A 13,412-nucleotide genomic window follows, 5' to 3' on the forward strand; every position below is an offset into this window, starting at 1 on the left:
ATGGAAACACCTAAAATTTCACTGCAAATTATAAAGGAAACAATGATAGTGGGTGGTAATTTATTAGATTTCAGATTTTAAAAGGGAAAGAATGAAATCCTAAAATCCTAACTATTCCCCCCACCCCTTTTAAATTCTCAAAATTTTAAATATACTTTCCCAAAGCAGCTTGGTAAAGCAAAAAGCAAGCCTCTAAAGCCATCTAAGTGGGTTCAAGTCCAACTTCTGACATGTTCTGAGCAAACTTGATCAAGTCATTTCACTACCTTGGTAATTATCATAATCGAAGGAGAATAGCTTTGCATTAAGTGTTCGCCATACCAATGAAATCTTATCTTTTTAATCTATGCATACCTATTTAAAAAAAAAAATAGTATAGTCTCATTCCATAAGTGTTCATATTCTACCCCTACAGTTCAAAATGCTTTTAATTGCTATGTTTTTATTAAATTTTATTGCAGACACTAATTTTTAGATTTATAGACTTTTACATGGATGTCAAGTCCCCCTAAAATCTTCAAGCAGACTACAGAAGGCGGCAACAGGTAAATTGCAAAATAAACTAAGGAAACTGATTTGATTTACTGTGATTCTTAAGGGGAAATTAAAATATTTTGTTTCAAAGATAAAAGGAAAAGTTTTCTATTTTAAATGGGCAGTTATAGTAAACTGGTCATTTAAATGACAAATTTAAATGGACATTTCAGACTTTTACTTTAGTATAAATCTGCTTCCCACATTTAAATCAGAAAATATATGACAATAAGGTACTTGAAACTTCTGACAAAAATAATATTAAGCATTAGCAAATTAAAATATCCATATTCTAAAGTGCTTATCTTTGATAGCTCAGTAAAAGATGTAACCTGTCTAGGTGGTTCTAGACTCTCTCTCCCCCAACACAAAAAAATAAAAGCATGGAATTATTTCATAGGAATGATCACACACAAAAAATGGTGGTATTCTGTGTGGGAGATTATGGAAAACACAAGTATTAATTTGGATTATTTTTAAATATGTGAATGGTGATGAGAAAATCAGTATAGTGCAACTAAAAATTCACTGAAAAGCAACGAAATGAGGTAGCATGAGAAAGGATATGACTACCTATACAGGAACAGTAATTTATTCCAGTGGCAAACATGAAACTTAGACTTCACAAACTTCAATATTAATTCTAAAAAGTTAAATCTCAAATGAGGCACATGACTAACTCATTGATTTGTAACTGAATAAAATCCTACCACGTACAGCACAAAAAGATGCAAAAAAACTTTGTGTTCCAATAAAAAAAAAGATATGTTTACCATAAGGTAACAAAGTTTTAAAATTAACCTTTTACTTCTATACATACTTTGAAAAATATACAAGCAAGTTGGATGCTTCAAATCAGACCTGGTTAACTTAAAGTTAGGGGCACTGCAACATGTGAATTAGTGATGCAATGCTCTAAATAAGGGAAAATAATTGGATTTAACTGTATGAGTTTTTTTTTTTTTTTTCAATTTAAAACCAACAGCAGGTTTCAGTTTCCTTGCCTCCTTGAGGTTCATTCTGTTAATGAGCCACAAATTAAACCCATTTTATCAAAAGATACTTGCATTTGAGAATTTAGGGGGAACTATTGATTAGAGCTTTGTTATTATAATGGGACATAGGACAGTATAATTAATTAATGTCAGTATGTCAGGGACAATAGAGTAATAGAACCTCAATCAAATTTTAAAAACTTACCACTGGTAAACTCACAGTAAAAACAACCCCTTTAAAAAGGCATTTGTAGGCCATCAGATCATATCCACAATAATATGGGGAAGAGATAACCAGACTTTCCCTCCACTTTTATTTGTTATTTCTTCCCAAACAGACATTCAAACAATAGTTAGAATGGCCACCTCCCAACATTTTTTAAACAGCACCTCCAATGGGTGAACAAAGTAGGAATAACCTAGAGTTCAGTTGAGTAAGCCACTGTGGAGCTTAAGTGGTCAGGTTGTCCAATTTCAGAGTGTCTTGTCTTCAACTTGTACCATCATTTTAGTGGAAAAGTATAATTTTTATTTCGTTCAAATGAGATTCCTCTCCAGTCAGGATTTGTTAGTGCATTCACTGAATTTCAAATTCTTCTTGTCAAACTGTGAAGAAAAGGAATGGTAGCTAGAAGATGAATGGGATTCCAGCTCCAGCTGCAGATGGAATGACATACACTCAGGACAAATACCTACATTTTGATTTACAAAGCTAAACAGTCTTAAATCTGTAACTTAATTACAAACGGACTACACCACAACCTTTTCAAATGGCAAAAATACAAAAAGGTTTAAGTGTTACAAAAATATTTCAGAAAAAGTGCATAGTCTAAGTGCATAGTAAATGAAAGCACTGGAAAATATTTGCTAAAAGCTTAACTTGGTAAAATCTTTAACCAAGCCAAACTTTTTTTTTCTTTCCTTTTCTTTTCTTTTACACAAACCATACTTAAAAATAGCTTTATGAGAGTGATTTCTAACTAAAGGACCAAAGAAAGGGTTTATTAAAAGTAACTAACACCATAACAAGCTTAGAAGGGGGGAGGAGGGGAGAGAAGGAATCATTACAATAAGCTGACTACCCCCAAGAGCTCATTTATTAAGATGCTTGCAGTATTGAAGTTCTGATATATATATATATATATATATATATATATATATATTTATATATACCTTAATGGCTGAATGTGGCAATCATGAAATTATTGCTAAGGCAGTTTTCAAATTAAAAAAAAGAAACAAAAAAAAAAACAAAAAACCCCCAACTAAACTGGAATTAAAGGGCACAAAATTATACCTTAACGTGTGTAATTTACAGTCTTAACAAACTTAATGTACAAAACACCACATTTACACATAGGCATCTGGTAGCATTTTCAGACAATTTTTTTTTAATTTATTCTGACATGCTATATAAATGAATAAATTACACTGTTTAAAGGATTACCAGCAATCAGAGTTTTTTTTTTTCTTTCCGCTGGGTCAGATAAAGTGAAAAAGAAAACACGCAAATAAGCTGGAAAATGCACTCACACAGGTTGCCTTGGAGGGCTAGGGATAGTAATCATAAGAACACCACAGTGTGAGGCAATCTAAGAACAAGAAACAATCTGGTCATAGCCACTTCACAAGAATCTGAAAGAAAATCTCCCTTGTTTGCAAAACCCTTTAACACTTCCATTCTTATTTTCAAAAGGAACAACACAAATCAGTCCAGCTGTTTAGTCGATGGCAACACTAGAGCTACCAACACCAGTCCTGCAGTTGCGCTACTAGGCATTGATGCAAGAACTTAAAAAAAAAAAAAAAAAAAGAATGCCTTCTCCCTTGAGGAAAAAAATACAAAATTTATTTAAAAAAAAAAAAAAAAAAAGTACAACACTAAATCTAAAATGATTTGCAAAGGAATATGACTTAACAATGGCCATCAAGTAGTCTGTTAAAAAAAAAAATTGGGGAGATGTTGATTCTATCAATGAATTTTAGCCAGGCATTTCTTTAAAAAAAAATTTTTTTTTACAGAAACATTTTTTTTTTTTTTAGTTTTTAATGAACTTGTAAACAAAAAAAGCTCCCATTTCAAAATAAAAACAAAATCCCAGGTCATATAGATGTTTACAGTGATTACATTGATCTAAGCAACTTACATACAAGTTTAGTTGTAAGATGTTAACTAAATTTCTGTGACGAGTATGTTTTTCTTTTTATACCAAGAACATTATAGAGTTAATGCAGAGTCCTAAAGATAATCTAGTAGTCACTAAGTTTTTCTTATGTCTTCACTTTTAGATGCTGTTTAATTCTAGCACAGTAAGCAGGCAGAGTCTTTCATATGCTTAAAAACTGGAATCTTTGGTTGCTACCATGTCAGCTGACTTGCACACAGAAGCCAACAATTTTAAGAATGTGTAAGTTTACAACTTTCAAACCCTAGGAAGGGGGGAAAAAAAACACAATTGTGAACATTTACAATTATCACAACTGTGGTTGAAAACTGTTCATGCCGTTCTTCTGAAACGAGATCTCAAAGCAGTGTAGTTCCAAAAAAAAAAAAAAAAAAAAAAAAAAAGGTAACAAAAAATTGGCATATGCACAATTTCTCCACCACTTGTGTGTCAACCATTTAGTTAACTTTTCCACTTGAAAAAATGCAATAGAAAACTGGACACCATGTTTCACTATCTCAGTTAATATTCACAATTACAGCGGCTACAACTCAGGATGCAGCATCACCAACGCTGACCAGAGCCAGTTTATACTGAAATTAAGTTCTTTACACCAAATAAATGGTTGCCCACAACCACTGGTACGTGTACATATGAACTAAAATTTCTAGATTTGGGGAGTAACAAGTCCTGCTCTGATCATCTGCTCTGCTTCATCTGTTCCTCTTCATGTTTAGAAACCTGCCCAAAAGAGACAGAGAAAAGAAAAACAAGAGTTAATTCAAACTGGAAAAAAAAGAAAATATATTGAGAACAGGGGAAATGAGCCATACTAAGAAGTATCTGAGAGAGTCCCTCTTCTTGTATTCTAAAAGAGTTCCCTGTTCTAATTGAAGGGCTGTTTTATCTCTTGCATATTAAAATTTGTAGCTCTAGATAGCCTTGCAATCTATTTTAAAGTCACTCAGAGATCAACACACAACTGTTTAGTAGTGGCTAATCCTCAAACCAAAGGGATTTTTTGATTAGGGTTATCCTAAACTAGACATTGCTCTAAGAACTGTAGATTAGCCAATGTTCATCAAACTGAAATAAATCAGTTTTAATAAGTAAAAGAACTCATTACTTGTAATTTCTGGTTTTTTCCCCTCACTGAATTTGGTCCAAGGGATCTGGTCAAGAAAGTTTGGGTTGCATCCTTGAAGATTGCTGGACAACATAGGTCTTCTAATTAGTTAGTTTCAAAATCTAATATGAATACGTTGCTTAAATTTAACTACCTATAGAATTTCTCCAATCTTACAATGGCCAAAGAACCAGATTTTTACATCTATTATGTCTCCCTAACAAAACTCATTTTAGCACTAGAAGCCAAACCAGGTAAAGGAGCTAACCTGTCACTTGGACTTAAAGGTGCAGCTATTTTTTTGATCAGCAACTGACACCTGTATTACCTCTTAAGTTTTATACTTTTATCTTTAGATTTTCACTTTTTTCTTTATACTTAATACATTTTAGAAGTCAAATTAGATTCTATTTTAGAGACAATAAATTCAAATATTTTGTGGAAAGGTCTCACTTGCCTTTAACAGTGACCACTAAAAGAAGCTGTATCAACTATTAGTGATACTCAAAAATCTATTTTAGCAAAAATAAAGACCCACATTTTCCAAAAACACGTTTTGTAATACTAAAAATTTTCATCATATAAAAATAATTGTATACAATTACTTTTATTTATGCTAGAAGAAACTGAGAGACAAGACCTATGAAACATCAATCAAATATCATTTTAGTAGTTATTTGCTCCACATAAAAGAAAAAAGCTGCCATTAAGAAGAAGTGATGGAAAAACAAGATCTGGCACTCTTTCCTGACACCAGCATTTGAACACTTTGAATGAGGATAGAGACAAGGTTTACACTTTCTTCAGGACACAATAAAACTAGAACTTCTAAGAAAGGGAAAGGAAGGAAACTCCAAAATGCCCATTACTGTTCAATTTGGACAACTCCATAGAATAAGCTCTTACCTCCACCTAACTTAAAAAACATTATCAACTTCTTTCTTCACACTTAAGTAAACATTCTGCTTATTTATAAATTTTTTGCATAGGCCCTACCTCTTCCAGAAAATCTTCCTCAAATTCACCCTTTCTCTACACTATTAATTTGTTTTCCTATTCACTTGCTTAGCAATCCATGTAATTTTATGTGACATCTCTTAATCAGTTATATATATAACTGCTACCTGTCTCTGAAACTATCTTTCCAAAATTTCATGTGTTTATTAAGATTATTGAGGGAAGAAATAGTGTCTTTTACTACTTGAAGAGTATGCACTTTACCAGTATGAATGGTACATACAAAAGTTTGTTGTTTTTTATAAATTAAGAATTTACTTGGGATAACCCAGACATGAATTATTAAAAAAATAAAGCCTGTAGATCAATTCCCAAACCAAAAATACATTAAAAATGGTCACACTTAATGACCTAATTTCAAAGAATTAGAAACCGTACAATTCAAGGTGAACCCAATTCTTTCATGGCCAGCTCCCAAACTACAAGTTAATTTAACTGGAAATGGCATGGGTTTTCTTTTTGAATCATAAAACCTGCAGTCAATTCTTGAAAATTTTGTTATCATAACTAGTAATCTTTTAAAAAAGAAGCCTTGTGAAAATGTTAAGAAGTCTATATATTTAAACAAGAATCTAACATTAAACTAGAAAGGGGGTTATACTTTCTTTTGTTGGAAAAATAACTTTGCAATGTTTTAAGGGTTAAACATTGCTCCATTTTTTTTAAGAGGGGGAGGATAAAGAGAAGTGGGCCAATCTTGCTTCCCTTAAAAAGCATGCAAGCTATAATTATACAAGACTTCAGTTCATTTAATCTGACCTATTTTGAAAATTATTCTGTGCAAATGAAACCACTTTCTTGAGAGATAAATTTAAGAAGGGGTCAGTGGGTCAATGTTTTTGGAAGGAGTGGTAGTTAATTCCAGATTCAACTCTCCAAAAAGGTCAACAGTAAGATACTCCACCCAAGGATGATCATTCCTCTAGTAAATTATCCTAGGATTTCAGTGGAGTTCAATAAACATTTATTTGGGTGGGAGGGGAGATGAGGAGAATAGGGGAGGAAAGGAGAACCAATACGCATATCCACCATATATATAACATTTGGGCTTTGCATCTCATCTTCCAAGCATTAAATACTCTCTTGAATTCGTTTCCCAGTTAGCATAATCCTTTATTCCTTGGCTTTTATTTTTCAGTCCAGATGAAGCCAGGATCCTCCTGGCTTCCAAAAGATAAAGGTTGCCATCTTCACAGAAACTTCAGCTAAACTAGGAGCTAAATCCTTTCCCTCCTGGAAACAGTAAAACCAGAGCTTGAAGATAGTCCAGAAGTCAGTGGTATGCATCTGGCTATTTCTCTATTTTGAAGTTTTCCCCAAACCTGTAAATAAATATTAAAAAAAGAAATAGTTAAGTTGTATAAGTTAATATAATACATAAATGTATATATAATTAGCCCATGTATCTGTAGTCTTTGGTATATAAATTTCCACATTTCTCATTTAGATCAAATAAAAACAATGACCAAATTTAGCATCAACTGATCTTTACTTATCTAGTATAGGAATCAAGACCTTTTATACCTTAAAAATTTAGGATCCCTTGATGAAAGATAAAGCACAAACACATTAAAAACACAAGAGTTTTCTACTCTTCATTATTTAACTTTTTCAGACAGTTTTTAATAATACAAAATTTAAAATGAACTATGAAAATTCTACAATTTGAACTATAAGATAGCATACAAAACTGAATTAATAACAGCAATGCTGCCTTCCCACAGAAACTTAAAAAATATTCATTAAGTGGGAAGAGATAAAAAAATCTTATTCTTATCTTCACAGCAAAAATAAATTAAAACACAGCAAGTATATTTATTTTACTTAGCTCAAAGATGACCAAAATAAAACTTAAATGAACTCAAATGCTTTCAAATCTTTACTATAACAAAGGTCATAATTTTACAGATATTTGTGAAGTTTTTTTTTTAATTTGAAAATAATACCTGTTGTACTGGCTCCTCTCCCAATAGGAAGACACTCTGTCTGATAGATCGTTGGACTGATCCCTCTCCCAACTGGAAGTTACTCCACATCATCACTGATACACCAACATCGTACTCCAGTTAGGTATTCACAAGGCCTTCTCACTTGTTATAGAGCTACTCAGAAATATAGCAATGCCAAGAGCATGAAAGATTCGGTGAGTTTTTGGAAAAGATGAGTTCAAATCACAATAGATTCTTTGACATTTATCTTCTTTCTTGCTGGTTAATTTTTAATTCTTTGCAATCCAACTTTATTGTTCAATTTTTCTAGATTCCAGTAGATAGTCACAGTTCTTCTGGCACCTCATTAGATTCAAGAGATTTTTTTTTTTCCTGAGTAGATTAGCATTTCCAGATCTTCATTCAAGATCTTCGCCTGTGATTTGCATTATGTTGCTGAGTAACCAGACATGTTCCTAGCAGTAATTGGTGAAGTCAGAAAAGGTTATGCTAGACAAAAACTGAAGCTGAAGTCCAATAAACATTGGAGGGTAAGAAAAGAAATTGTAAAGTAGGTATGATGAAATAGTATCACTCCATTTGTTCTGAATGCCAATATCCTCCCAATATAGAGAAATATCATCTCAAGTCAAACTATATTTATTACATACTGGCTTTGCTATCTAGATTATAGCTATATTTAACATAAATGCTAAGCATACTTAAACATTACACTAGAAAGTCTGGGAGATAAATATACTTTCATGTATACTTGAATTATTACTTAAAAACATTTTTGCTTTCAATCTCTATCAAAAGATATTAATGGCATTACTTTATAATACAATGCAGACTCAAATGAATTATATATTCCATTCCAGAATCCAGATGAAATATACCTAACCACATCTAGTTGACCCTCTCAACCACTTCAGAGATTTCCTTTATCATCACAACCTATAACAACACTTTGCTACCTTCAAGCACATTCCATTTTTATGAGCTCTAATTTATCTTTAAGTTCTTTCTTATAGTTTATGCGTGAAATGTGTTTATCTATTGTCTATCTATAATTTCAATTCTGTTCTCTGGAATAAAGACAATCTACTTTCTCTTTCATAGGATAACTTCTCACACAATTCAAGTTATATTCACTATATCATCTTGCCCACACTTCCATCTCATCCACCCTTTTCTAGGCAAAAACACACCCAGATTCCTTCAAAAGAACTTCATGTTAACACAAAAGACCTGTAAACTATCCTGCCTACCAACCATTCTTAAAAAATAATACTGTAGCATCAAGTTGATCAGAAGAGAGCCTACTAAAAATTTTACCTCACTTGAATTCTGAGCACAAACTGCTATTGATTCAATTGAAAAGTACATTCTCATTTTTGACAGTCAAACATCTACTAAGCCTGAAGATAACACAAATTCTAAATTCAATTTCATATTAAAAGCCATGTTTTTCTAAACCTGTATTTGTATGATGGATTTTTAACCTAAATTTAAAGCTTACATTTACAGCTAATAATTTTATGTTGCTAATTACTAAAGCCTGTCGAGATATTTTTGAATCCAGACTTTGTCAATCCAGAATATTACCTGTTCCTTCTAGATTTTAAGCTGAAAACTTAATGAGTGTTTCAATGTCTTCATCCAAGTTGTTGATAAAAACATTGAAAAGGATCCTATCTGTGACATGCATTAAAATAAACGGTGTCCCAAAAAGTTTTAAAACTTTGGTTCTAGAACCCCTTTATGTCTTTTTTTTTAAATGTCACAGATATTTGCTTACTTTATAGGTTCAACTCATGTTTTCTTTCTAAAAATCAATACCAACTGCTCTTGATAACACCATTTTGTATATTTATTTAGGCACTCATTGTTAAAAATTAATGCCTGTCAAAATTAAGTTAAGCTCATATAGCTCTTATAGATCAAAAGCCCCAGTAAACAACAAATGGTTCTAAGTTGTTATTTGTTCTATTGCACTGAGTCCCTGAATTTTTCTTTTCCAGTTTCTAAGGGGGAAATGAATTATAGTCCCTTAGAATTAAATAGTTTTCTCCTGTGCCACTCTCTCAGTAAACTTCATTACTTCAAGAGTTAGACCCTTATTTACCTAGGTTAACTGGAACTGATCTCCTAATTTTTTCTTTCCTTTAATAAACCCAAGTTCTCAAAAATAATTCACTATTACTAAGGTAGATATTTAATGAGAAAAAACAAGTATGAAACTGACTTTAAAAAAGTGCTTCCATTTCTTCAGTGTCTTTACTGGGTATAGAACACATAGGCAGTTCACTTCACTATTTAGTTACAATATGAATATGACAATCCATAACTCCTATCTTAAGAAAGAACTAAGGAAAAAGTTAAGAAGGGTTGACCGTTGACTAAAAAGTGAATGACCAGACAACAGAAAGTTTCATTTAATAACTTGTAAAAATACTTGTTAAAGTTCACTTAGAAGGTTCTGTGTCCGTCATAATGATTAGTTTCAAAGTAGAAAAAATTAGTTTACTTAAGAGAAAACATTTTTTCGACAAATTAAAAATGGAGAAAAATGAATATATACTAAATTAGAATTTGTACTTGGGTTTTACAGAATCCAAACAAAAGAAAAGAAATATTGGATACTTAATCTTTAAAGGTTAATTCTGAAGGCTAATGAGCTTTGGTACAAGCACAACTTTCAGAAAAGGCAAGCAAAGTTCAGTATCTAAAAACAAAAAGTATTCCCTATTTAAAAAAAAAAAAAAAAAAAAGCCAATACTGCAAGAACAGTTTTAGGCTTTGAATTTTCTTTAGCTAGCCTATATTCGTTTTGGTTTTAAACAATTCAACTTCATTTAGGAAATGTGAAACAGAATTTTGGAAGCAACCAAAAATGTTACCAATTTTTAATCACAGAAAAGTGACTAAAACCCTCAAATTTGTAGTCTTAAAAATTTTAGGAAAATATTGTTGAGAAAACAGACTATCTTCAACAGTTGTGTGTCATTTCTTGGTACTCCAATTCTCTAATTATAAAAGCAAAAGGTCTTGTAATGCCAATAAAGGATTTCCCTAGTTGCCAGCCCACAAAAACTACTAGATGTCAGTCAGCACCTGGCATAAAAGGGATTTCAAGTAACAGCTGTTTGTCATTTAGGATGGGGGGCATTTTGAGCACAAGTAACATTTTACATGAGAGCCAATTTTTTTTTTTCTCCTAGACTTTTTTTGAAGGGACAGGCAATGAAATGTGAGCTCCTTCAGTTAAAAAACAACAACAACAACAACAACCTGGGGCAGTTAGATGGATAGAGCATCAGCCCTAGACTCAGGAGGCCCCAAGTTCATAATCTGATGATTAGCATACATTCTCCCTTACTTTATAAACAGAGCTTATTGGCCATCTTTTTTTGTTAAGGTGAAGGAATAAATTTGTCAGAAAAAATACCACTGTATATTAATTTTCTACAAAAGTCATTAGTTTATTAGGAAAATATCCATCACAAAAAAGAGTTTAATTTTTTGCAAGGAATTATAAATTCAAAAAGCCCGGGATACTTTTTTTTTTTTAGTTCTGGAAACAAAAGGTCTTATTTTTGCGTGTTTATTGGCAAAGAAACCCACAATGTATGTAGCACAGAAAGGACATTTAGATTTACAGCTGGGAAAAAAAGGAGAACGGGGACCAATTCCCCAATAATTACAGTTGTCCAAAGTGGAGTGGACTTGCCTTAAGGTTCCTTTGTCACTAAAACAGTAATGGTATTACATTGTTTACTTCCCAGGAATATTTCAGAAGACTCAACCTTTAAGTAGTGATTGGACTCAGTGGTGTCTACAATAATAAAATCTTTAGCTCTGAAAGTCAAAGTCTAAGTTACTCAGATTCCTGAATTAAAATGCTCTAGTGTTGATATCCCAAATTAATTTGAGTATATTCCATGTCCAGAAAAGATGTTAACTAACTTTTGAAATTTTCTTTCTGTTTATTTAAGTAAGAAATTATTTCATTTGTAAGGAAAATTACACCATAATTTCCCCATCTTAATAATGAGTCCTAAGTCATGGACATCATTTATTTCCTTCAACATTAATCATACAATCAGTATTAATCTAATATATGGAATGTTTAAGAAAATAATGAAATCTATTTCATATTAGTCATATAAAGACTAAATCAAGTCATTAACTATTTCTTCCAACCTGCATTACTAACTCTACTTGTAGAGATAAGTATGGAATAAGTACGGAATATATTAATTTCAATGAATCTCAAATAAGAAAGGAACCTCATTGGTCACCTATTGAGACTAATGTCTCAATAAATCCAAGAATCACAGTCCTATACAACACCCACTGACAAGGCAGTCAAGTACATTTATACATTTCTAGTGATAAGAAACTCAAAAAGTTCAGAAGACAAGGCATTCTAATTCTTAAGCAGAATTATTGGCACTATAAAAAAATTAAGTTTAGTGTTTCTGCCACATGGAAAGCCTTCCAGTATTTAGATTAATATTAAGGATTAATAGTGACTCATCCAACTCCCACAGTTCCAATCCCTATTTGGTTTGTCCTCTCTTTTTCTCAGAAACCTATTTTTGTTCCATTAAGAAATACATCCTGGTTTTACTATGGATTCTCTAACATGTACAAACCTCAAATTCAGGAGTCATTTTTGATGTCACAGAAAGACCAACTTTGGGGGAAGAGAGGGGGACAAATTCTTTTTAAAATGCTGCTAACATTTTTCTCTCCTGTTTTTAATTGTAGCTTGAACTTTTTGTTTACCATCCCCCTCACTACTTTTCTTTGATAATTTCATTACAAATTAATCATATATGAAGATTACCTTTTGAGATGAGGATGACACCAATAAATTATAGTTTCTGAAACTAACTCAGAATTAAGATCTTTTATCTTATGACTTGAAAGTTGTTATAAAAAATTTTAATCAGACTACAGATCAAGTGCAAACTGTAGACTATATCCAAACTAAATCATCCATACAGTAATAAAGACATTATAAACTTAAAAAAAAAAAAAAAAAAATCAAAGACCATCACCATTTCCAGGATTGTCAAACAAAATTTCCAGTAGGCTCCCAAGGAAAAAAGAATGCATAAAGGAAGTGGGGTCTCAAGGCAACTGATAAAATGAATACAAATTGCCATAAAACCTCAACTCCCTTAAAAAAAAAATAATAATAAGTAGGTAAAGAGAAGACACCAGTTATGCAGCAGCCATTACCCAATGAAAATAGGTATTTTCAAGTTGCAAGCTCTTGATATAAATAAAAATGAACAATGAATTTCTATACTATAACTCAAAGTAGCTTACATATTTTCCCTAAAACCATTAAGCGGAAATTTCTCAACTATTTAGAATTAAGAAAATAAGATAACTAGTGTAAATTATGTAAAAGTATACATATACTCAACTCCTATATTATTTAAATAGTTAATTCAGTAAAATTCTTTGCAACTAAGAGGCATAGTCATGAGTATGAGCATTCATAGTATTGCCATTCACCTAGTGAAACAAAATCATACCCATATTTTTCTATATTTACTGCCACATTCTCATGCAAAGAAAAAAATCTTAACATTGTTAGTTTCAAAATACTATGGCTAACCAAATCTAT

At 31.8% G+C, this 13,412-nt stretch overlaps 1 protein-coding gene across 7 annotated transcripts in view; it reads right to left on the reverse strand.

Moving 5' to 3' along the window:
• Nucleotides 1-3,556: 3,556 nt before the first annotated feature.
• Nucleotides 3,557-13,412, reverse strand: part of CSNK1A1 (casein kinase 1 alpha 1) — a 54,683-nt gene continuing 44,827 nt past the window's right edge. For 4 of the 7 annotated variants that reach the window (XM_074291770.1, XM_074291769.1, XM_074291767.1 and 1 more), the window contains one exon: nucleotides 3,557-4,435. In XM_074291770.1, coding sequence (XP_074147871.1) covers nucleotides 4,428-4,435 — 8 coding nt within the window. In that variant the 3' untranslated portion in view covers nucleotides 3,557-4,427. Of the gene's footprint in view, nucleotides 4,436-7,804; nucleotides 7,940-8,042; nucleotides 8,242-13,412 lie in introns of those variants that run through there. The other 3 variants (XM_074291768.1, XM_074291762.1, XM_074291765.1) reach the window with 2 other exon arrangements.

Source organism: Sminthopsis crassicaudata, chromosome 2 (genome assembly GCF_048593235.1).
Source record: "Sminthopsis crassicaudata isolate SCR6 chromosome 2, ASM4859323v1, whole genome shotgun sequence".
NCBI lineage: Eukaryota > Metazoa > Chordata > Mammalia > Dasyuromorphia > Dasyuridae > Sminthopsis > Sminthopsis crassicaudata.